The following is a 26,274-nucleotide window of genomic DNA, read 5'->3' on the forward strand; positions in this document are numbered from 1 at the left end:
AAAAACATGATGCATCACTTTAATAAAATAAACTGGACGTTATATAAAAAATTATTTGATTTAAGTTTTGTTTAATACGTCAAAACACATAAAAATGATCATTAACACCAGATTGTTAATAACTAAAAAAATTATCCACGGTATTTTATATTTGAACGTATACAATTAACAGCAAAATTTTTTGAACATATTATATATATATATATATATATATATATATATATATATATATATATATATATATATATATAATCGGGAGGGGGCGGGTCGGGGCGAGGATAACCCACTCCCTGCCCGAACCCGATAAAAAACCCGATAACGATCCGTTACCCGACCCGAAATGATCGGGTTCGGGTTTTTTTTGCCATCCCTAATCCACGAATACAGAGTAGAGGATAAAGTTGTCATTTAACTCGGTACCCAAGCATCCTCACATCTCCGATTTAGCTCCATGTTTGACAATTTCTAACCTGAACGTCTTCCTTCATAAACTCCCCCACACCACCGCGACGCCTCCCTAATCCCCGTTTCTGCGTTTACAGATGGCATTGGATAAAGCTCAGCTTCTTCTCGTAGGGTTACCTCTCTTTCTCTTCTGTTCAGACGTCTTCAACCTCTTCGCACCTGCACCTGCCAAACCCGCCGACCATCACCACCATGTTCCGCCACAAAAAACCCAACAGTTTCAAACCGCGTCGATCCAACAACCCCTCGATTTCCCCACGCAGGTTCTATTAAATCAAAATCCATTTTCTAAATTGATTGTCATGATCGGCTTCTAGGTTGAATATTGATCGTAATCCTTCTTTGATTCTGATTTCACAGAAAGCCAGTGGGTTTGGTGGAGGGATCGGCTTAGGTAACACTGTCCAGATTGACTTCTGCGCCTCATGTTCTTACAGGTTTTAATTCGTTTCCCCCTTTCTATTTATAGTGACTATAAGGTGCTGTAGTGCTTACTTTTTTGTGTTTTAGGTTGTTATGACTTGAAATCATTCACAGACATGTCTTTTCTTGTCTTTACTACTGAAAACTGGTTGAGTCGATATATATTTGATGAGTCTGCATATGTGGTTATAGTTTTGAAAAGTTAAAGAAGTATAATAATCAATGTCAAACAATGCAATCGTTAATTCAGAAATCAGAACTTGAGGTTTACTGAGTAATAACTAATAAGCTTTCTCAAAGGAATTAATCGATTCAGATTCTATAACTCACAAATTAATCAAACCCTCTAAAATTAAACATAACACATCTTGTCAGAGTCTTGTTATAATCCTGGTGTAATCTCAAATATCTGAGGCAGGAAACCTAAGAGATTGATCGATGTTTGACAGGGGAAATGCAGTGACAATGAAGAACATGTTGGAATCAGAATTTCCAGGATTGAGTGTTGTTCTTGCAAACTATCCTCCTCCACTTCCAAAACGGTTATTATCCAAAGTGGTGCCTGTAGTTCAATTTGGTGTGATTGGTGTGGTGATGGCGGGTGAACATATCTTCCCAAGATTAGGGTTTGCAGCACCACCTCCTTGGTTTTACTCCATGCGTGCAAATAGATTTGGAACCATTTCTTCAACTTGGCTACTTGGAAATTTCCTTCAAGGTTTCCTACAAAGCTCTAGTGCCTTTGAAGTTTCCATCAATGGTGAACGGGTAAACTCACACTCACCTTTCTTTTATATACTGTCATTGTAACTGTTATTGTCACTGTCTGAATGGTTTATGTTGTATACGTGTATGCAATGTAGGTATTCTCGAAGCTGAGGGAGAAGAGATTTCCTGGAGAAATCGAGTTGCGAGAACTTGTTGGCAAAAAGATTGCGAATTCAAGAATTGTAGATGGAATCGATGGATCAATTTGGTCTTAGTGCTCATTTGGCTACTTTATGTGTTGCTTTGCATAAACCGAATGGTCTTTTGTGTTTTGTTTGGTTGACCTCTTATGACATGCAAAACTTATAAATATAAAGACGGTTTTTATTGTGTTTATGTTTACAATGTTTTTGAGATTAAATATTTAAATTGAGAGAATACACTGGTTGGGTTGGCCCACAAATCAAGTACACAATAGCCCGCTAAACAGAGGAGCAAAGAGCTAGTTGCATAGTGTTTGGTTGACTAGTTTCACGATTTCAACACATTCCTTCTGGTTCACCTCTTTACACAATCGTTTTAGTCTAATGTGACCAGAAAACCATGTCTTTGTTAAGTATTTAGGTATTTAATTTTTGCATTGAACTGTTAATAACATAAGATATGTTTATGGTTTTGAATTGTCCCCCTTTGAAAGATATATTTTTTGATTTGTTACGAAACATTTGAAGTTTTGGTTGGATTATTGAACGATAAATTCAACACAGAACATTCTTATATTCGTACTGGTTTCTCATATGAAACCTTTTAAGAGATTTAGTCACACTACTAATTGCTTTTATTTACGCATCAATGAAGACTTGCATTTAGTCGTAAGTCCCTCTCTTTACACAACACAACACATTCGTTTTTGTTTGCATCTCTTTAATGTAAATGATGCTACAAACGTTTGTTTAAATAAAACGTAAATGCATTTTCGAGACCATTTCATTTTCTAAATTTAGAATATAAATGTAACAAAGCAACCCATAATCACATCGGACAAAAAAAATCAAAAGAAGGCAAAATTTTAGTAATAAAAAACACTTGTACATATTTGGCAATTAGATTTTGGAAGCGACGTTTGATCCAAAAATCTATTTTGTTTCATTTATCTTCTTCTTCAAACCGTCACCGATTCAACAGGGACCCCACTACCCTAACTTTGATCTGGAACTCCGTCAACGCCGTCAAGAACTTCAAGTTCTGCACCGGCGTCAATATATCCGTCACCCTCGCCGCCGTCCTTGTTCTCAACATATCCGCGTTCGCCACCACCACCCCCATATCCATCTTCAACGCCTCCATAGCTGATTCCACCTGAGCACATTCCTCCGCCCTCGCCATCCTCCGCGCCAATTCAAGAATGGGCGGCGCCGCAACACTCTCTTGAATCCTCGCCAATTCATCCCCTAACTCCCTCTCCTCCACCATGGTCTCTGCCTTCAACCTCTTCATCCTCTCAACCTGATCCCCGCTCAAATCCTCCACCGAATTGCTTACCAACCGAAACGCTAGGTTCGGTTTAACGCCGGCGATCCAGAAAAAACTCCGCTCGAAGGAGGAACACCAGGGCGAAGAGAAAACGAGGAAAACGTCGTAATTCGCGATTCGGGATTTTTCCTCAAAGTATTCCTGGTAATGAGCGAGTACACGTGTGATTAAATCTCGAAGATCTTCTTCTTTAGATTCGTGACAAGTCGCTAGAGTTGATCGGAGCTCTTCCAGGTAATGTTCTTGACGAACCAACCAACCTTGGAGGAAATCTTCGAATGCTCTTACGTTTCGGTTGGTTCTTTCTGCTGTTCCTCGAGGATCCCTAGACATTTTATGTTGATATTTTTTTCAGAATTTCCGGTGTATAACGACGGAATTTATAGGGTGAGGTTGATGGTGGTGGAGATATTTTTGACGGAGAGAGAGAGTGTGTGTGTGTACAAGTGGAGGATGCGTTGAGAGGCGACTCGTGGAAGAACATACAGGAAAACCCTGGAAGAAGGAACGACCACAATGAGACACCTAAGCCTTCGTGTACAGACTGAATCACAAAAGATTTGTATCTTCATCAATTTTATATTCAGTGTAAAAAAAGATTTGGTATAATTTTAGCGCTTTATTCACTAAAATGTAATATTATGAGGTTCTACGTCACCGTACAACCATATTCTTTGGAATTTAACAAAACTATTATTTAAGGCATCTCTTGCATTTGCGGTTAAAATTTCTTTTACAACAAAATTACACCAATCGTCCCTCATGCGCATGTCAAAAAGCATGTTCAGTTCATATTTTCAGAAATTAACTCGGACCGTCCATCGTTTGTTTAAAATTTGCACACTTCATCCCTGATATGTTTTTTTCTTGCGAATGTAGTCCGTGCCTCATTTGAAATGACGATAACGCCCTTGGATATTTATTTTTAATTATTATAATATTATTTATTTTTATTTATAAATTAACAAAGAAAAAATAACAACTCTCTGTAAACTCTATCTCTCTAAATTACAGTGAAAAATACCACTACCTCCTCCGATTGATCTCTCACTCTCTCTCCCCATTCTTCTTCGATACATGCTCTCATCTTTTCTAACCCATCCACCCCTTCACTTCTAAATCCTCATGCTATTTTTACTGATTGGAGATAAAAGAGTAACCCAAAACACACACACACACATGTGTTCTGATACGATATCGAGATAGAGGTCAAGTATGATGGAGATATAGCATGATACTAAGAGAGAAATAGGTTGAGAGAGATGGACTCGAAAGCAAAAAAGGAGACCCTAGAAAATGGGTGAGATGGAGATATAACATGATAAGGCAGAGAAATATTTGATTTCAATTTTAATTTTGAGTTTCCTCCTTCTTCATCGTCATCAAATCTAGAAATTGAAACTGATGTAGGTTTTCATTTTGATTTTGTCACACCCCAAAACCGAGAACGGCGGAAAAATTCTGGAGCGGAGGATGTCATGTATGCATCACAACAATTGCAAAGTAGTAAACAAGCAACAACATCATCCATTGCATTAATAGTATAATTTTAATTACAATTGTTTTCTTTCATAGTATAAGACAACAAGATAACTAATCAAAATAAAAGACGAGTCTTGACTGCTCTGTCTTCTCTAAACCTTGCATCGACACCTGTCTATTTGTAACCTGAGAATACAAGTTATTTTGAAAGTGTAGGTCAGCATTTAAGTTGGTGAGTTCATAAGTATTTAATGCCATTGCTTTGATTAGTTGTTATGAAAGATTGGTGAATGATTGATGAAACATTTAGTATAAGTATGAAAAACTCTAGAAAATCCCTTATTTCCTACTAGTATAGAAGTAGTCTTCTACCAAGACTCGAATGTTTTGAAAGTACGCATCACTTGAAAATGTGACGGTTTTTCCCTGTTTAACTATTATTATAAAACTATGAAAGTAATAATATAATAAATCATGTTGTATCCTTTGGTACTAAGATACACACGGCGTGGAAACTCGCGGTAAACAGATCAACCGTAGATGTGCATTTACCTTTGTTGCTAACAGCCGAGTTTAGGAATAGTTAATCCCTTAAGTATACCTGCAATGCTATCAACCTAAAACATCCGTAGATTGTTCATTTACCTCTGTAGCTAACAGTGGTTCTAGGAATGGTTAGTCCCCCAAAGTATCCTTTAGTACTAGGATATAAAGTCCAATCTATCTCGTCGATGATGTGATTGTATCACAAGGTAAAGATAGAAAGGAGAACTATATAAAAGTATCTAGACATATAACATGTAATAGTAATTTGCCATATAATGTCTATGTAAAAGTATTCATGTAGAAGTATTCATGTAAGAGTATTCTTTCATATAGCATGTAGTCTAGACTCATGAATGAACTGACTTTGGTGTAATTTCTTGTAGTAGGGATAATGTTTTGTTTACTCTAAACTATTCCTATAATAGTTTACTAGAATGTAATTGATGAGTGTCCAAGTAGGTTTATACACTCTTGCTACCCAAGAGTATCGGAACTAAATTAACTGATGGAACATTTATGACCATATATGTATACATGATATATAACTAATATTTAAACGACCTTCGGAGGAGTACCCGATATCCCACCAGACCACATCCAAATCGAGGAAAAGGAAACAGGGTGGATAACCTTCCTAAGTCTTTTAAACATTTCTTATATAACTATACGTATAGAGGCATGCAATTTATAGTATAAAAGCATAAAGAAGTTTTGTAAATCCGTTGAAAAGTCTAATAAAGAATTTGTGACTTGATGTCAGTTTATAAAATAATTGAAAGTATTTTGTTTGATAAGACAGTTTAAGTACACGGAAAACCACTGTTTGAAAACACCTTTGTAACCGAGTTTGAAAGGAAGCTTACAGTGTGTAAGACAGTTTGATAACGAGCTTTAATCATGTAAAAATGTTTAAGAAAGTCATTTGAAGTAATATGTTTAGTAAAACTGTTAAACTTGTAGTAAATCCATTTGTATACTAGTTATAAATCACATATGATTTCGTTGATAAAAAGAGTATAATGAACTTTATTATATAACACACGACAATAATCGAGTATTTAACTTGTATTCCCCCCCCCCCTTAAAAGCATATAAAAGTATTTATAAAACATTTGAAAAGTGTAGTTTATAGGGGTATGAACTCACTTGATTGATTGAAGAAAGCGTGACGAAAACCGAGCAGAACTTCTACTCGAGAAAGCGGATCTCTCGAGATTCTCAGGAAATCTCGGGAGTCCCGGGAGTGTAAAACTTTCTTCCCACCTTGGATATGAAAACCGGGCCTTTAGGATAACTCCGAGGGTTGAAACGCAAAGCTTCGGCACGAGAAAGGAAGGAAATTAGCAATTTTGTCCGGCACCCTCGCATCTCTATTTATAGGGGTCTGAGAGGTTGCGTTACACGGGGCGTACTAGAGTACGCGCTGCGTACTCATGCGTCATGCATGAGCGCATCCTCGGTCGAAACATTGGAGCGACGTGGACGAACCGGAGCCTAGCATCCGAGTACGCTGGGCGTACGAGGGATCGGACCGCTGACTCGTTCTTCGGATAATACCGGGTTTTAATTAAATTTATATTTTATTTAATTAGCAAACTTCAAAAATTCGCATCTTTCTCATACGAACTCCGTTTTCGACATTCTTTATGTCCACACGAAGGTGAGACTACGATCTACAACTTTCGTTTAGACTCCGTCGGCTAGTTTTGAATTTATTTTTAATATTATATTTTTAATAGGTCGGGACAGGAAAAGTCCGTTAAAGTTCCATAACTTCTTCATCCGACGTCCGTTTTCGTCAGACTTTTTACCGTTGCGCTAGTATTGTTGAGCCCTTCGATTCTCATTTAGATTGTTTCGGCTAAAAGTCTCTCGATCTCTATTTCGAGTTTTTAGCTGTCTACTGTTATATCTGTAACTTAGAAAAATCACAACTTCCTCATACGAAGTTAGATTTGGACGTTCTATTTATGTACGTTTACGGTTTGATGATATCTAAAACTTTCATTTAGATACCTAAGGCCAAAAACTATTGTATTGAAACTTCGCGTTTTACGTTTATCAGTATTGCCGGTTTTGCCGAGAATCTTCGATTGGCCATAACTTCTTCGTTATAACTCGGATTTTAGGGTTCTTCATATGTATGAAAACCTTGACATAATTCCTACTACTTTATTTAACCTAAATAAGATTCTAGGAAAGTTAAATTTTTATCTATATTTGACTGGTGTTACATTTCATTGTCTTGAAATATCGGGTTGTCACAGATTTTGAGGTTCCTTTCAGGTTTGGTTTGATTTTATTTCGATGGATTTATCTTGGACTTGATTTTAATCGGTTGCTTGTTTCAATTTTGAAGATGAATATAGGTTAGGACTTTGAATGCAGTGAGATGTTGTGAACTTATGATTATGATTGTTTCTGGGTCTCATTTGTGTTGATTAAATCTTGTCAGTAGTTCAAGGTTTTGAAGATTGAATTATTGTTTCGATAGAGACGGTTATGGTTAAGAGAAATAACTCTCGATAAGAGCAGTGGATGGATCGATTTGATTATTGGGTTTCGCCACGAAGCAGATAGAGTGAAATTGGTAGTTTCGATGGTCGTTGGTGTTCTTAAGGCAGAAGGAGGGAAAGACGCTAAGGATGGTGGTTTGGGGTCTGATTTTGGTACAATGATTTGGGGTTTTGGATGGTCAATGGGAACGGGTGAAAAGAGGGAGACGAAGGTATAATAAAATTTGGGAAAGGGAAGGGAAGGTGTTTGCGGTGATAGGTTGTGGTGTGGGAGGTGGTGACGTTGATATGTGGTGGTACCGGGGGAGTTAGGAGTGATAGGTGGTGGTGATGATTTGTTGCAGAAATAGGAACTGAACGGGAGGGGGAGATATTTGTTTACCCTTTTATTATATATATATATATATATATATATATATATATATATATATATATATATATATATATAATATAATATAATATAATATAAGCTGATAAAGAAATAAAAAAAGAAAAAAGAAAACAACTAAGGGCAAATTAGTCTTTTTATGTCAATAGGGATGATGCATGTAAGTTTAAAACAAATAAGGGACCGTCCAAGTTAAATTTTGAAAATAGGGACTGAATGTGTTTTTCGACACCTACACGAAGGACGATTGGTGTAATTTACCCTTAATATAAATAAAAACTATAAATGAATTGTATGAGTGACCAAAAAATAACATTAAAATATATTAAAAAATCAAAATTATAATTTATAAAACATCAATAATTTAACTTTAAAATTAGGTAAAACTTTTCAAATGATCTTTTATAATTTTAATTTTATCCTCAAAACAATCTTTATGAAACTACTTTTATTTTTTTATTTTTTGCAAGAATGGTCTTTTTGGACAAAACCGTACACTACAATGGTTCTTCTGATAAATGTTTGTTAAATGGAACCGTTAAGTTGAGAAAATTTTGGATATTGATAATTTCTAATATTTTATAAAACTTCACCTAATGACCATTTGTAAAATTTAGAAGAAGTGTATTAAATCTTATATTAAATAACATAAATCAAATAAAAATACAAAAAAACATAGAAAACATAATATTTATATATAGTAAAAACTTACTAATTTTAATCATCATGGAAAAATATTTTATTAAACATATAGATAATTTTTGTTGTCTAAACTTTATATAAAATATTTAAACTGAAATATATCATTAATATTTTTCGTGTTCTATTTTTTTTTATCTATTTTTAATTTTATGTGATATTATTTTTTCTTATACAAATATATTTACTTTTAGAGAAAAAATATATATGATACATTATTGTTTCAGAAACACAAACATTTTAAACATATAAATTCTTTTTAATTTCCTTTAAAGAAAATGAATTGAATATAATTAATGTCATATTGTCCATATCATTAATTATTTTAGCATGTGTAGCAATGTAGGTGAAAAAAGGCTAAAGTAATTATAAAGATTTAATTGTTTTATTATCAGCTAACATATGTTTTTTTAATTTTCTTTTGAAAAGTTTATGTCTTTATTAAAGAATATATTCCAAATTAGATAAAACTAAATACTTTTTTTGTATTAAATACCAAAATTTTATATCGAACCAATATAAATTTATTGTATTTATATTACGAAGACAAAACTGCAAAAATGGTCCCTGTGGTATGCGTTTTTTTTAGGTTTAGTCCAAACTTTGACTTTTTGGTTGATGGTCATTTTGAGCTAGTTTCGTTGTATTTTTGGTCCTTCAGAAAACTGAAAATACTAAAATTCCCTTCTGATATATATATATATATATATATATATATATATATATATATATATATATTCTATTAATTTAATGTTTTATTTATAAAATTATAGGGCCACCTCTCTCTCTCTCTCTCACACTCTCTCTCTCTCTCTCTCTCTCTCTCTCTCTCTCTCTCTTTTAGCCACCATTATGATTTGCATTTGCTCTCATGAGTTCATAAGACCAGAGGGAATGGAGTGCAGTTTCACTGATGTGGCATTTGAAACCGCAGTGAACATCGCCCTTACTATGCGGTTTGGGTGTGCGGCCAAATTCAGGAGCGCTCCCCCCCCCCCCTCTCTCTCTCACTCTTCCTCCCTCTCTCTATGTCTCTCTTCTTTTTCCTTTTCTCTTTTTATGCAATACCACTCCTTGAGTGTGGTAAGAAAGTGTAGCAAAAAGAGGGAGTGTAGAACCACTCCCTCCAGCCTAAGATCTCCAACGCTTACCTATCTAATCATCAATAATGTCAAGCAATCACAAAAGTCAGATTAAAATAGGTGAACTTGATCCTTAGACAGCCTTATCGACATACACACCGATCTTAAACCACCTATTTACTCAAAGACACCACCATCCACCACCCCTCCGCCACCCAATTTATCACCGTGAAATCCATCGTCGACACCCAAAAACTCCTTGAAATCACCATACCCACCCTCCGTTTCATCCGAAGGTACCCTACTCTCTTCAGAGAATTTTCACACCCTAAATACCTTCCCCTCTCCTGTTTTCGGTTCACCAATATTGCCCTAAATTTACAAAACATTGAACACAAAATTTATGAAAATCACGAATCAGACCATTTACAACCAAATGTAATTAATTTTATAGCCTCTTATCCTTCTTTCTCCTTTTCTGAATATAAATATGGTCTGTGTGTATGTGTTTATATATTTGAAGAACAAGCCCATATTGATTTCAACTCCACCTTTCTTTTCTTTGTTCTAAAACCTACAACTAAAACCGAACATTTAAGATTCCTCAACTTATAGAAAGAACTTAACAACCTTAGAGGCATCGTCGATTTAACTAGCGGAGAACTAGTGGTGAGTGGCGACGGGAAAAAAGTAGTGGAGATGAGCAAGGGATATGATACAAGAGGGTACCATCATTTCACTTAGGTCCTCCGGTAACCAAATGTGTTTTCCGATATATGAACATCTAGTTTAGATCGAGATGGAAGAAATCAGATGCAAACATATATGGACCTCAGAAATCATATGCAAACCTTAAAGATCCATTGCACAAGAACAATTATTCATATAATTTTCTGATTTCATTGAAGATTTTTTTAGGTTCATTCAGTTTTTGTTGTATTTAAATGTGTTTGTTGACATAATTTATGGGGAAGAAGCCATTAAAGATCCATTGTGAAGGAACGAAAAAAGAAAGGGCTTTTATAGTGGAGAGAGAGGAGGGGGGGGGGAGGTAGGTGGGGGCCCTTTTATTTTTTAATTATTTAAATAAATAAATATGTAACATCCCGAAATAAGGTATGTATTGATGACCCTTGATTTTATTGATCTGTCAAAACTAGTCCTTAAAAGAGAAAAATGTGGCAGATAAGTACGCGGGGAGTACACATGTGTACACTCAGCGTACTCATGTGCGTATTATGGACGCAGAGGCCACCTAGTATGCGGGACGTATCAGAGGGTACACTGGGCGTACTAGGCTTAGAGTATAAACCCTAATTGTGTGGTGTGTCCCTATTTAAGGACCATGATGGCCTCATTTCCAACCACCATTTCTAGCCTTCAACTCCCCTCAAACCCCAAATCTTGTTTTCATAGCTTGTGTGAGCATTTGAGGCTTATTGAGTGATCTTGTGGGATTCTTTTGTGAAGAAGAAACTTTGAAGGAAGAAGAGTTGGTGTCCAAGCTTTTGGATTGGAGTTTCCTTATGGTTGGTGCTTCATTATGAGGTATCAAACTCAAAGCTTTTATCATTGTTTTGATTAGTTCATGTTTTGGTCCATTTTTAAGGTTTTATGTCCCCAACGCTTGAAGCTTTATGAGTTTGATGAACTCCAAAGCATAACATATGTCCATTTAGGTGTTTCTAGTCGTCTAGACTCATAAAAATGAGATCTTGGTCGTCAATATCTCCCCATGCATGATATATGAGGACTTTTGTGAGTAAAAGAAGAGAATTTGTGAGTTTTAGACTTGACCAGCCATGCTAAGGCTTAAAGTCACAAATTTGTGAAGTGATAGACTCTAGTTAGTCCAAATATGAGATTGTAGCTATGGTCTTAACGAATTAAGACCAGGAGAATAAGAAAAGTGAGTCTGGGACGTACACTGAGCGTACTCCCAGCTACGCGCAATGTAGCACTGATATTGCCATATTTATACTTATTTTTAGGCAGTATTTAAGTACATTTTTATTAATAAATTGATAATATGTTCAAAATAGTGATATTTATGAGTTTAAATTGTTATTTTTAGTCAATACAAAGGATTTTCGAAGAGAGGGACCAGAGGTGACAAAATGGGGAACATGGGAGGCTTGGAAGACAAAACGTGGCGGTGAAGCCCACGACGTGGCACGGGTGTTCCAGAAGATAAACATCGCGACGCGGAGGATTTCCTTGAAGGATACGTTTTACTTGAAGCCCACGACGTGGCGCAGGTTTTTGAGGATTATATAAGTCCTCCTATTATTACGAATAAAAGGACTTTTGGCAGAAGAAAAGGAGTTCCAGGAGACGTTTCAGAAGAGAAGAAAGGTCCTGGAAAAGGGATTTCAACACCAAAAGAAGTAAAGTTTTATATTTAGTTGATTATAAACATGTTTTTCATTAGTTTTAGTTGTGTTAGTTTAATTACTATGATGAGCAGCTAAATCTAGCTACTTTTGCTTAGCTAGATGAAGCTTTGAACTTATGAATAGTTATATGTTTATGGATTAATTTGAGTTGGTAAGAATTGTTTGTGTTTGATTTGTATAACCTAGCATGTTATTATTTGTTTATCTAATTGCTAGATTGCATGTTCTGTGTAGCTTAGTGACCATGAAACTGCATGAAATTGTTTACCTAATAATTTAGTGAACATTAAATTGTTAGAGCTAGGATTGACCAATCTTAGTTAGTAATTAGACTGAATAAATCTTAGCTGTGCTAGAGAACGTGAATTGTGACCATAATTGCGTTTATACAAAAAATATTACATAGCATATCTACATTCATAATTAGTTATGTGTTTAATTATGTGTGAACATACATGGTTTAACATGAATTAGTTACTTATTGGTAAGATAGAACTAAATTACTAATATAACTAAAACACAACTTAATAACCCATAATCATTAGCTAGCCATAAGGAAGAAGTGGATTCAACTAAGCAAGAGTGTGTTTTTATTTAATTTGATTAAGTTCATCTGATCTTGCAAAATCAGATAAAACCCTTTATTAAATTTGTTAATAAATTAGGTTAATTTAATAGTAAGTAGATTAATTAGTAACACCGTTCCCTGTGATCGACACCCGACTTAGCTAAGCTATACTGTAATCTGACTTGGTACACTGCCTATAATTGCATAGTTAGTCTTAGTTTGTTAGGTTATAAATATTAAAATTAGTGGGTACTTTTGTGCACATCAAGTTTTTGGCGCCGTTGCCGGGGAAGGGTGCAGATTATTAGTTTATTTAGTTGCATCAAATTAATCGTTTTTTTAGGAATAAAATCTACAGAAAGCTTAATTGGTTATTTATTTTGCTAGCTTATCTTAGTTTAATTTTTGTTCTGTTTGTCACAGAGTTCACAACGTGGGATTTAGTATACTCACGACGTGAAATCTGAGAGTTCATTTTTAGTTTTTCTTATTTTAGTCGAGTTTTACGTTTTAGTTTAGCAAGTTGCAGGAGTTAATGACCAGAGGCTCAAACACACCATTGGTGCCACCACTAGAAGATCCCGAGTCTGCAATTCACAAGAAAAAGATGCCCTTGCAAGAATTGAAGTCAGCCTTCTCTAGGAAGTCGGGAAAGAAGACAGGAGAGTCAAGTTCATCAACGAAGCACGAGAGCAATCTTGAGCATTTGGATCATACACCCGTGCAAACCGAGTACGAAAGCGACACCGAGCCAGTATTTGAAGAACACACGAGTGAACCCGAGAACGAGCCAAGGAACGAGATGGCAGATATTGAAGAAATGTCCATGGGAGCTTACAAGAAGCGGATCCGAGAAGATGTGGGTCCCGGATTAGTCCAACCCGCAATACCTGCCAATGCCACATTCGAGCTGAAGGGACACATATTGACTTCGCTGAAGGACATCCCATTTTTCGGGAAAGACCATGAGGATGCTTTTAAGCATCTAGATGAAGTCAATGACATTGCATATTACTTCAATGTACCAAATGTCAACATGAACACAATCTTGCTTAGGATGCTGCCCGTTACTTTCAAAGGAACTGCTAAGGAGTGGTTAAAAGCACTCCCACCAGGTACAATCACCGCTTGGGCTCAAATGCGTGAGCAATTCCTAGACCAGTTTTGCCCGCCATCCAAGATAGCCAAACTCAAGAAGGCAATAGCCAACTTTGAGCAACAGCCGGGGGAGTCACTGTACGAAGCATGGGAGCGGTACAAGGGCTTACTCAGAAACTGCCCGCAACATGACCTAAATGTGCAGCAAGAGATGTCAATATTTTATGATGGGGTCAATGTGATGACAAGACAACTCCTTGATTCTCAAGGACCGTTGACAAGGAAAAATCCAAGGGAGGTCAAGGAGATAATTGAAGAATTCGCGAAACACTCCCGCGAATACCATAACCTGAGGCAGGATGGAAGCAAAGGCGGTGGAGGAGCCCAAACTGAAGAAATTGCAGCTGTCATGGCCATGCTGAATAACATGGATCGCAGGATAACACAAATGGACCAGTCGATACACGCCATAAGAGTGGGGTGCGAGCGATGCAATGGTCCACACTTGACCAAGGACTGCAACGTGGATGAATTTGGGAACAGAAAAGCTCAAGTGTGCTACTCTAATGGGGATAAGTTTGAAGAGGACTGGAGGAAACCGAAGAAGGAGTGGCTGCCATATGAAGAATATAAGAAGCAAAAAGAAGAGAAGTATAGGCAGACATGTCGAGGCCTCTATCAAAAGGAGCAGCCACCAGCCGAGAAGAAACCCGACCTAGAGACCATTTTAATGAAATTTATGGAAGCATCGGAAAAGCGACACGAGGCCACGGATTCCGCTATCATGGAACAACAAACATTGATAAAGAACCAACAAGCCTCCATCCATAACCTTGAAGTACAATTTGGTCAACTAGCAACTTTAGTTCATGAAAAATTGTCCCCGAAGAGTCCCGAAGTACAAGCCCAATCTCACGTAATGGCCATCAATACTGAAGAAGATACAATATCTGAGTTCCTGGAGGCGTTGGAAGAAGAACCGCAACAGCCCAAGAAATTAAGGATCAAAAATGGAGAAAGTGTTGAACTAGGGGACCCACGACGTGACACTCCTCTCGCCACGACGTGGCGCAAGTCTGAGCAAAAACTCTTTGCGCCTATTCCAGCTTATCATCCACCTATGCCATTTCCCACCCGCGCAGCACTTAGTCAACTGGAGAAGGAACATTTAGAGTTTGTGAAGCATGTGAAAGGGATTCCAATTAATACTCCCTTTGTTGAATCCTTATCCAAAGCTTCCGAAAACCAGAAATTACTGCAAGACTTGATAGATACGCGAAGGCAATTAAAGAAGCAGTCTATAGTGATTCTGAGTGAACAAACTTCAAAAGTTGTGTTGGGAGAAACACCAGAAAAGATGGGGGATCCTGGACGCCTCACTCTTCCATTCGAGTTTGGGAATAAAATGAAGGTTAATGCTTTAGCCGATTCTGGGGCTAGCATTAATCTAATGCCTTTTTCATTTTATCAAAAATTGGAGATTCAGAAGATGAAGGCTACAAAAATGAAGATTCACATGGCGAACCGTTCGGTGACACAACCCCGGGGCATAGTGGAGGATATTTTGGTGAGAATTGAAAATTTTATTTTTCCAATAGACTTTGTAGTCTTGGACATGAAAGAAGATCCATATGTTCCGATAATCCTAGGTCGGCCATTGCTCAACACTGCTGGTGCCCTTGTTGATATCCGCGAGTCGAAGCTAACTTTGAGGGTTGGAGATGAACAAGAAGTCTTTGGGATAAAGGATGACTTTCAAGAAAATAAAGAAGAGGTGTTCACAATTAATGAAGAGAATGAACTAGAAGAACTGGAAAAGCTTATGGAAGAAGAGATAAAGGTAGTTCATCAAGTCAAAATGACAAAACCAAAGGCATCTGTTTCATATTGGATTGAAGTCATAGCTTACAAGAGCCCGCCTTCTTGGGTAAGCAAAGAGGATGAGGAAATAACAAGTGATGAAGAGGAGGTCACTTCAAGAGTAACAAGGCCGGTGGTGAAAGCAGAAGAGAATGACGTAAAGTACAAGGAGGAAACCAAGGGCACAAAACGCAAGCTTGAAGAAAAGGGAAAAGCTAAAAAGGAGAATTCAAAGAAGGCGTATAAAAGGAGAGTTCAAGCTTACAAAAAGCGGTTCAAGGAACAAAAGATCTTGGTGGAGGACTCTTCCGAAGATTCAACGTAGAAGGCACGGAGTCCAGCTCAAGACTCCAAGAAAAAGAAGCGCTTCTCGGGAGGCAACCCGAGTTTGGTTTGCATTTTCTTTTTAAAATTTTCTTTTCTTTCTTTTCTTTTTAAGTAGGAAAGACATCGATTCATCATCTAAAAAAAACCGGTAACTAGTAGAAAATTAGCTGTAGGGAACTTTAAATAATGGTTGATATGCAAAATAATTAATTAATATGATAAACATTATTGAGACTTTTGCATCTGGCAGTCTCCACGACGTGGGCATAGCCCAGCCACGTCGTGGGAAAAAGGGAATGCGCGACTGAGAAAAAAAACAATTTAAGGTCCACGACGTGGGCATAGCCCGCCACGTCGTGGCCTTTAAAAATTAGGGGGGACCAGTTGCTTAAAACCCTTTGACCGATAATTCTCATTCCCACTTGTGAGGCTGCTGCACGAACGGAAACATTGTAACCCCACAGCTAATTTCGTATTCTACTTCTAATTTCCTTGCAAGATCTTGCCAATTAATCTATTTGGTACGTGTTTTCCTTATTATTTTGTAGTAATTCTTCCAATTTCAAGTTTTCATGGTTAGGGTTTGTATGATTCACGAAATTGGTTGAATCTAATGGTTGATTTTAGATTAAGTATACCTTTAATGGTCATAGGAACAAACCCCAACCATTGATTTTAGTAGAAATCGCATGCAATTAGATCGAGCCACACTCTGTGAACGACGCGACCCACGACGTGGCGCAACCTGGCCACGTCGTGACTTCTGTCAAATTATTTAAATTGTTTAATGTGTTGGTTGTTTGCTGTTTTGGTTTGTTCTGATTGCAGAAATGGGACCACGACGAGTTGTTCCGCAGGAAGAAGACCCGATAGATGTCGCAAGCATACATCCTTTATACCAGTTTCCTCAAAACATTCACCGACCGTTGCTAACAACGTACGAGAATCGGCTTGGATGGTTATACAATAGGGAGTTTGCAATAGCCCCGATTATTAATTGGGGATGGATAGGTGGAGTGGGCATGGTAGCGGAGCTGGGACGTTATTGGTCAAAGACTTATGTTGGAGATCAATTTTCGTTTACTTGTCACGGATGGAGGAATTTATTCACCATTCAAGAACCCGTGTACCGGGAATTATCGGTAGAATTTTTCTCTACCGTATGTTTCGAAGAACGCACCCTTGATGCCACCTACAATAGAGCACTTGTTTTTCGTTTGGGTGGTGTATATCGTGAGTGTAGCCTTCGGGAATTTGCTTGGCGTATGGGGCTCTATACGGAAGTGGAGACGCAATCTCCGTTTTTTATGCCTTTCTTGCTTGGATGTGTGCGGAATTTTGCTCCGGGTACCTTGGATGAGTAGTTTTGGCGGGGCATTTCTAACCACGAATACAACACTCGTGACTCGAGTGAGTCACAAATTCGGAATCCTGTTTTCCAATTTTTGCACCGCCTCATCACGTTTTCAATCAATCACAAGCATCATGGTGACAAGGTCCCCATCCAGAATCTATTTTATTTATGGACTCTTATTACCCCGGGGGTTTGCTGTGATTTGCCTTATATGTTGGCAAGGTTTATGGGGAAGAAAGCGGCCAATTCTAGGCCTGGGAGCCCAATTACTGGGGGGCATTTGGTTACTCGCCTGGCTAGGTCATATCAGATTCTGACCCATGACTTTGTGAGGAATCTTACTCGATTCCCGGATACTGACTTGACCATTCAAGTCTTGGGTGTGATGCGAGCAGTGGTGAATATCGGGGGTCGTTTTATGATACCACCAATAGATGACGAGGAAGAGGAGGGGCAGCCGGGACAGCAACCACCAGTTAGGCCGAGGCGTCGAAATGTGCGGGCTAGAGGTGAGGTCGAGCGAGAGCGTGCTGCTTCACAGTATGTGCAGGGAGTGCCCACTGATCCTTTTCAGAGTCGGGAGGGAACATATTTGGATAATCTACGGGGTCATTCCATTTACCATACCCAACTTACCGAGGGTATTTATTCACATTTGGGTGTGACTCGACCACCTACTATGCCACCGCAGTATCCCTATTTTCCGACATGGGCGGAGCTATGGCGTCCGCAAAATGATGAGGCAAGGCCAAGTGGAGCACAAGATCAAGATGATGATTGATTTTATTTTATTTTATTTTTTTGAGTAGTTTTTTTTAGTTTGACTTTGGTGTGTGATGTAAAACCTTATTAAAACTATGATGTTACTTTTTGTTTCTTTTGGGTTGTTCTAACTTTTCAGATTAGCGTTGGAATTCTAAGGAGCATAGCAGGTTATCTTTCGAGTCGTGTTTGTCTAGTCGAGGAAGCTTAGAGTCGTGAGTCCGAACCCACAATTCAAGATAAGTGTGGGGTATATTAGGAGAAAAGTTCTAGTTGGGAAATATATTTGCATAGAAGTGTCGGACACCAGTTAGCCATTAGTCAAAGCTGCTAGAGTAAATAAAGCAAATAAGTCATTTTCTACTGATGCTCAGTTCCACGACGTGGATTCCTTATGCCACGTCGTGGCACGCTTGCAGTTTGTAGTAGTTCAGCATTTTGGTGTTTGCAGTTTCCACCCATATCACGACGTGTCCAGATATATGCCACGACGTGATCCAGTTTATCATTGCCATATTTTTCCTTACAAATACCCACTTTGACGAATTGAAGTTCGATTCCTGTTCGTGGTTTATTTACATATTCAACCAGTTCTACACCGAGTTTCTATTTCTGGAAGTCCAATTCCGCATTTTCCACACTTTTCGAGATGCTCACGCCGCTATTCCAGGGGAGTCTGTTCCTTTTTCTCCCTTTTCTTTAATTTTGATTTGTTTTTATACATACAATGAGGGCATTGTATGAAATAAGTGTGGGGTAGGGGTAGAAAAAGTAAATTGCTAGGAAATTTTGAAAATTAAAATTTTTATTAATTGAATCTAGTAATAATAATTTGAGCTATAATTGCTAGTATTATGTGGGATGATCCGATGAAAGTTCAAAGGTTTAGTTGAGCCAATATACATTATAATGCATTTGTGGCTTCCCTTATTTTAGTGAAATCATGGAACAAAAACATAACCCCGCTTGGTTTGAAGGATGCAATATGTTTAGCAGCCTAAACCTGAAATGTATCCAGGAAAATTATTATCATTAACCAATAAAGGTTGAGGTTGAGCGCCTCTGCTTAAGCATGTAGGTTTTGAGTGAAAAAAAAGAGGTACATGTAAAAAAAAAAAGAGAATTACGAAAAAGTTTGAAGAATTTTGGAGCAAATGAAGTGAAGATCAAAAGATCAAAATTCCAAGAAATTCAAAAAGTTGAAGATACCAAGAAATCAAATCAAATAAGGTGGTGAATTCAAAGAAATCAAAGATCAAATTATCAAGAAAGTGAAGAATTCCTAAAAAGCTCCATAGTGGTATCGGGAAAAAATTGTAATTCTAGTTTATGTATGCTTAGGTTGCTCAACTAAAAATACCTTGAGGTTAGGAGGTTTTCTGCGGATGGATTCGGAGGGTTGCATAAAATGAGCATTGTTCGGAAAAAGTGGGCGAGTGTTTATGAAGATTGTTAGTATTTAAAGTATGGGGGGTACTTTAGGAGAATTTTAGACACAAATGCATGCGTTGAGGTTTTGGCATAATGGCTGAACTAGAGTCGGATTGTTCTGTGTAGTGTTAATAATTAAGAATTAAGTTTAAATTTGCTTGAGGGCAAGCAAAGCCTAAGTGTGGGGTATTTTGATATTGCCATATTTATACTTATTTTTAGGCAGTATTTAAGTACATTTTTATTAATAAATTGATAATATGTTCAGAATAGTGATATTTATGAGTTTAAATTGTTATTTTCAGTCAATACAAAGGATTTTCGAAGAGAGGGACCAGAGGTGACAAAATGGGGAACATGGGAGGCTTGGAAGACAAGAAAATAATAAATTCATGATAAGAGCTTAATTCACGACGTGGCGGTGAAGCCCACGACGTGGCACGGGTGTTCCAGAAGATAAACATCGCGGCGCGGAGGATTTCCTTGAAGGATACGTTTTACTTGAAGCCCATGACGTGGCGCATATGGCCACGACGTGGCGTAGATTTTTGAGGATTATATAAGTCCTCCTATTATTACGAATAAAAGGACTTTTGGTAGAAGAAAAGGAGTTCCAGGAGACGTTTCAGAAGAGAAGAAAGGTCTTGGAAAAGGGATTTCAACACCAAAAGAAGTAAAGTTTTATATTTAGTTGATTATAAACATGTTTTTCATTAGTTTTAGCTGTGTTAGTTTAATTACTATGATGAGCAGCTAAATCTAGCTACTTTTGCTTAGCTAGATGAAGCTTTGAACTTATGAATAGTTATATGTTTATGGATTAATTTGAGTTGGTAAGAATTGTTTGTGTTTGATTTGTATAACCTAGCATGTTATTATTTGTTTATCTAATTGCTAGATTTCATGTTCTGTGTAGCTTAGTGACCATGAAACTGCATGAAATTGTTTACCTAATAATTTAGTGAACATTAAATTGTTAGAGCTAGGATTGACCAATCTTAGTTAGTAATTAGACTGAATAAATCTTAGCTGTGCTAGAGAATGTGAATTGTGACCATAATTGCGTTTATACAACAAATCTTACATAGCATATCTACATTCATAATTAGTTCTGTGTTTAATTATGTGTGAACATACATGGTTTAACATGAATTAGTTACTTATTGGTAAGATAGAACTAAATTACTAATATAACTAAAACACAACTTAATAACCCATAATCATTAGCTAGCCATAAGGAAGAAGTGGATTCAACTAAGCAAGAGTGTGTTTTTATTTAATTTGATTAAGTTCATCTGATCTTGCAAAATCAGATAAAACCCTTTATTAAATTTGTTAATAAATTAGGTTAATTTAATAGTAAGTAGATTAATTAGTAACACTGTTCCCTGTGATCGACACCCGACTTACCTAAGCTATACTGTAATCTGACTAGGTACACTGCCTATAAGTGCATAGTTAGTCTTAGTTTGTTAGGTTATAAATATTAAAATTAGTGGGTACTTTTGTTCACATCAAGCACCAAGCACCCCCGTTGCATGGATGGATATTTGTACACCCAACATAGAAGATTGTACGCCCAGCATACGCGTTAGGTGTTGACTTCCGTTAACCTTTAGGGTTTTGGTCAAATTGTGGACCTTGGAGGATATGGAGGGGTAAAATGGTCTTTTACCCTTCTAAAATAAATAGAGAAGCCTAGACTAAAACCTTTTAGGGTTTATTAATATCAAATATTAATTAGAGTTATATACGATATATGTTAAGCAGAGTCTAGACCGGCAGTTCGGGTGTAGGATATACTTGCTTTACTTTACGAGGTGAGTCTTCCCACTATACTTACATGAGTGGTAATTACTGTGCGATCGGAGGGTCTTATTTGTGTTTTTGACCGAAGGGTCTTATGTGCTTATACTGAGTTATTTGATATCATGCATTCTGTCTTTGTGAATTATGCTGTTATATTACTCTGTATTTATTCTGACTTATAACAGGAGGGTCCATACCTAGTGGGGAGACCGATGTGTCTTCACCGAGACACAGGACCGGAGGGTTCATAACGAGCTGTGAAACTAAAGGGTTTTCAGTGAGACACATGACCGGAGGGTCCTTATCGAGATATAGCCATGAGAGACTAATTATTTGTGTGTGTGTGGTATTTTGGGGAAGTCAATAAGCTTTGTGCTTCCAATGTTTGTGTGACATGTGTTTCAGATACATCTCAAGATCGCAGGAAAGAATTGGCATGACTGTACACACCAGCTTGATGATTTGTGTTTATGAGGATTCTGGGATATTTAATAAATAATTTACGAATGTTCTGTGTTTTGGAAAAAAATCAAATTGGCTTGATAATATTAAACTATGTTTGGCTGGAGTTTTTGAAATTTGAAAATTTTGTTTGAAATTTTAAAGTGTTAAAAGTTGGTACCAGAGCCTTGGTTTAAGGGATTCAGATGTACCCTCAGGTATGTATGGACTCAAACTAAGAAGTTGAGAAGACTACTGAGAGAGTAGTTAGATATCCATGAGGGACAGAGTACTTGTGAATTAAGATCCTAAGAGGAGGACTTGGGACATATACGGGATTTGTGTGGAAGGTAGTATTGGGCCTGTACTACTGAAAGCACCAGATCCATATGCGACTCAAGTAAGAATATTAGGGTATTAAGGATCATGTAGGAGCGTGTAAATGTGTGTGCATGTACTTAGCATGTTCCTGACAATTTATGTGTTTGTGTTCCAGAAAGAGACTATGGTGGTTACCCGAGGTTTAGGCTCCAGCAACCCGAAGAGGGCGAGTATCAGTGACGATGAGATCCGCATGATTATTGCAGATGAGGTGGCCACATCTATCCGAGAGGCCATTCCAGAGATGTTTGGGTCTATTAAGACCACGCTGATTGAGACTTTTGACGAGCGATATGCTGCTCTCACTAAGGTTGCTGTTGTCGTAGCCACCGTAACTCTTGCCTCTACAAGGCCACATAGTGGTGATTCGATGATGTTTCGAGAGTTCAGAAACATGAAGCCACCAGAGTTTGATGGGACCCAGGACCCGATAGCTTCGATGAGATGTATCTCTGATGTTGAGGGATGCTTTTATACTTGTTCATGACCTAAGAACCTGAAGGTTCGATTTACGCTAAACCAGCTTCGCTTGGGGGGGGGGGGGGGAAGGACTGGTGGAAATTTGTGATGACTAATTACACTCCTGCAGATCATGCTGCAGTGACTTGGGAGAGGTTCACCCATCTATTTTAAGATGAGTTCGTTCCCCAGGTGGAGAGGGAACGGTTGACCAAGAAGTTTCTATTTCTCCAGAATAAAGACAGAGACGGTGACAGATATTACAAGGATGTTTCATGAGAAGGCGTTATTCTGCCCTGAGCACATGGCTATTAAGCAGGCACGTATGAGCCAACACTTGAGCATATTGAGGAAGGACATTCGATAGTTCGTTGCGAACTCATATTATCGGACATTGGATGAGCTACAGACCAATTCCAGGAGGAGGGAGATTGAGTTGGAGACTCAGACCAGGGAGGAGGAGAGAGTCTCATGGGAGAGACAGAAGACCAGAGCAGTCACAGCCGATGACCAAGCTGGCTAAGCCCAATAATTCTAGAGCACGAGGCCAGAAGGGCCGCACTTGTGGCAAATGTAGTAAGAGTCACGATGGATCTTGCCGATAGGGGACTTGCTACAAATACGGCAAGGGGCATATGGCGAAGGATTGCCCCAAGGGATTTTCGGTTTTGCTTAATTGCAACCAGACTGGCCATCCGAAGGTTGAGTTTCCTCAGCTTATACAAGGATCATCCCATGCCTCTGCTACTGCTACTTTGCGTGTTACTGATGGTTGGCCGGGAAAGGCCGAGGCTCCAACAGCTCGTAGGAAAGCTGTAACGCCCGTAGATTAGGGCTAGTCAATTTAGAGACGATAAGTGTCAAAAATGAATTTTTGATGAAAGATTATTTAAAATGAATAATCTTAACTAAGTTATAGTATATGTTACAAGGATTCCGTACATATAAAGAACGTTGAAATCCGGGTTATAACGAAGAAGTTATGACCTGTCGAAGTTTCACGACAAAACCGGCATGACGCTGAATGATGTAAAAAGTAAATTTACGTTAGAGTGATATTTAGTCTTAGCGGTCTAAATGAAAGTCGTAGATTTCGTTAAACCATGAGCATGCATAAAAAGAACGTCCAAATCTGACTTCGTATGAGGAAGTTATGATTTTTCTAAGTTTCGACTTAGCGGTATGCAACCCGAATACTCGATTTGAGATTGAGCGCTTATTAGCCGAAACAATCTAAACGATAATCAAAGATCTTGTCGATAGTAGTCCAACGGTAAAAAGACAGACAAAAACGGACGTCGGATGAAGAAGTTATGAATTTATAACGGAGTTTTCCTATCCCGGCCTACTAAAAATAATATAATAAAAATAAAGTCAAAATTAGCCGATGGAGTCTAAATGAAAATTATAGATCATAATCTCACCTACGCGTGGATATAAAAAAACGTCAAAAACGGAGCTCGTATGCGAAAGTTATGAATTTTTGAAGATCATGACACGCATACCAAAGCTTATCCGTTGCGTACGCCCAACGTAAGGCTTATTACGCCCAGCGTACCGAGTACGCCCAACATACCTGGATTTACGCCCAACGTAATCGAGGTTTCAGCACCCTATAAATAGATGTCGAAGGCTACCGATTTCTTTTGTTCAAACTCTTCCTTCTCTCTCATTTTTGCATCGTTTTGCGTGCAAGAAATATCCCGAAGCCCGATATCATTCCCGAGCCCTGAAGCAAGTTCTGAAGCCTCGAAGGTCCCGAGAAGAAAGATTCCTGAGCCAAAGCTCTGCCTGCGTGAAGCCCGGTTTTGAAGGAAAACATCTCGCTTTCGTCGCAAAAGATTATTTTAAGAGACGAGACGTTGTCCGATCATCGTCTTATTAAGTGAGTGTATAGTCACTTTCATCTTACACAAAGATATGAAGTATTTTATGAAATACATGCTATGTGTATATATATTGTTGTTTATATGTGTGAGTGTGTGGTTACTTCTTCTAACACATAAATATGAAGTATCTACAATGAAATACGTGTTGTGTGTTATGTATTGTTTGTTTATTTGAGATGGGTGTGGAATGGATGTTTTATATAGTTTTTTAATGATTTAAACCGTATATGTATTTTATATCTACAAAATATGATGGGTAGAACATGGGTAGATGAAATATTTGGTGACTATGATACATAGTGCCTATTGAGTAAACTTTGGTGACTACGAGACATAGTGCTTATTGAGTAAGCCTTGGTGATGATGCGACTTTGTGCCTATTGAGTAAGCTTTGGTGATGATGCGACTTCGTGCTTATTTGATAAACCTTGGTGACGATGTGACTTCGTGCCTGTTGAGTAAACCTTGGTGACTATGGGGTTAGCGCCGGATAGCTATGGATTTAGTATCTGATAGATAAACTTTGGCAACAATGGACTTTATGTCAATTCCTTAGTTCAATCCTTAGGAACGAATGAAGAAAGGATATTCGATTCTTAGGGTAAAACCTTAAGAAATAAAGAAGATAATGGGGATGGGTAATTGAATTGTTTGTTCGATGATTGAATATAATAAATATATTATTGTGGGTTGAAAACCCTATATGCTCACCAGGCTCTCAAGCCTGACCCACTCAGTTTTCTTTGCATTACAGATAATGGCATAAGAGTATAAGTTGGTGGACTTGACGAGAGATTTTGGATTATAGATCAGTAGTTATAAATGACTGTTGTAAGGTCTATTTTATATTGTTTTTGCTTTTGATCTGTATCGGAACATGATATCCCAAGGTTTTATTATTTTAAAAAATACATTGTCTTTGAGAAATATTTTGATAAATGATTATCATATTTTGTTTTTGGGACAAATTCCGCAACTATTGGAGAACCGGGCACTCAATTAGCATTAAGAACTTTTCATATCGGCGGAGTATTTACAGGGGTACTGCAGAACATGTAAGAGCCCCTTCTAATGGAAAAATAAAATTTAACGAGGATTTGGTTCATCCAACACGTACACGTCATGGACATCCCATATATATATATATATATATATATATATATATATATATATATATATATATATATATATATATATATATATATATATATATATATATATATATAGGAGTAGGATCAAATGAGAACACCTAAAAGGTTGAGAACGCGAGAACAGATCTGGACCATTTAATTATTTAGATCTAAGGTTATTATTAAACGAACGATTTATGATAAATTCTAAAACTACGGGCATTAAAGTGCAACTTTTAAATTGCCAGAAGGGCATAATAGGAATTGCAAAATTACCTATTTCCTACAATTTCTCACCCTCTCTCTTCTTTCCTTTCATAATCCCGTATCTTTATCTCCCTCGATCTCTCTCTAGGGTTTCAAAATAAGCGCCTCTCTCAATGAATTTGGGTCCCTTTTCTTTCCTCTCTTCCCATCGATCGCCACTACCGTCTTACCCTAACTTCAGGTTTGAATCCATGTATCAAATCAGTGACATTGGATTCCAGTCCCACGACAATCATTGACGATCTGACATCGGCTTTCGC

General features: G+C 37.6%; 2 protein-coding genes and 1 non-coding gene across 3 annotated transcripts; 1 reads left to right on the forward strand and 2 right to left on the reverse strand.

The window, feature by feature from the left end:
* The first annotated feature begins 424 nt into the window (after nucleotides 1-424).
* LOC145047716 (selT-like protein) lies at nucleotides 425-1,992 on the forward strand. The gene is made up of 4 exons (XM_078996053.1): nucleotides 425-728; nucleotides 826-902; nucleotides 1,338-1,656; nucleotides 1,752-1,992. The coding sequence occupies exons 1-4, from the start codon at nucleotides 543-545 to the stop codon at nucleotides 1,869-1,871; spliced, it is 702 nt and encodes a 233-aa protein (XP_078852179.1). The 5' UTR covers nucleotides 425-542; the 3' UTR covers nucleotides 1,872-1,992.
* A 597-nt stretch (nucleotides 1,993-2,589) lies between these two features.
* Nucleotides 2,590-3,668, reverse strand: LOC144997708 (protein ZW2-like). Its single transcript, XM_078957581.1, has one exon. The coding sequence runs from the start codon at nucleotides 3,460-3,462 to the stop codon at nucleotides 2,767-2,769; it is 696 nt and encodes a 231-aa protein (XP_078813707.1). The 5' UTR covers nucleotides 3,463-3,668; the 3' UTR covers nucleotides 2,590-2,766.
* A 10,324-nt stretch (nucleotides 3,669-13,992) lies between these two features.
* LOC144998989 (small nucleolar RNA R71) lies at nucleotides 13,993-14,099 on the reverse strand. Its single transcript, XR_013660519.1, has one exon. It is a non-coding gene; the product is annotated as a small nucleolar RNA R71 (small nucleolar RNA).
* Between the last annotated feature and the right edge of the window lie 12,175 nt (nucleotides 14,100-26,274).

The sequence above is a fragment of the Lactuca saligna genome, chromosome 5, assembly GCF_052625555.1.
Source record: "Lactuca saligna cultivar CGN05327 chromosome 5, ASM5262555v1, whole genome shotgun sequence".
NCBI lineage: Eukaryota > Viridiplantae > Streptophyta > Magnoliopsida > Asterales > Asteraceae > Lactuca > Lactuca saligna.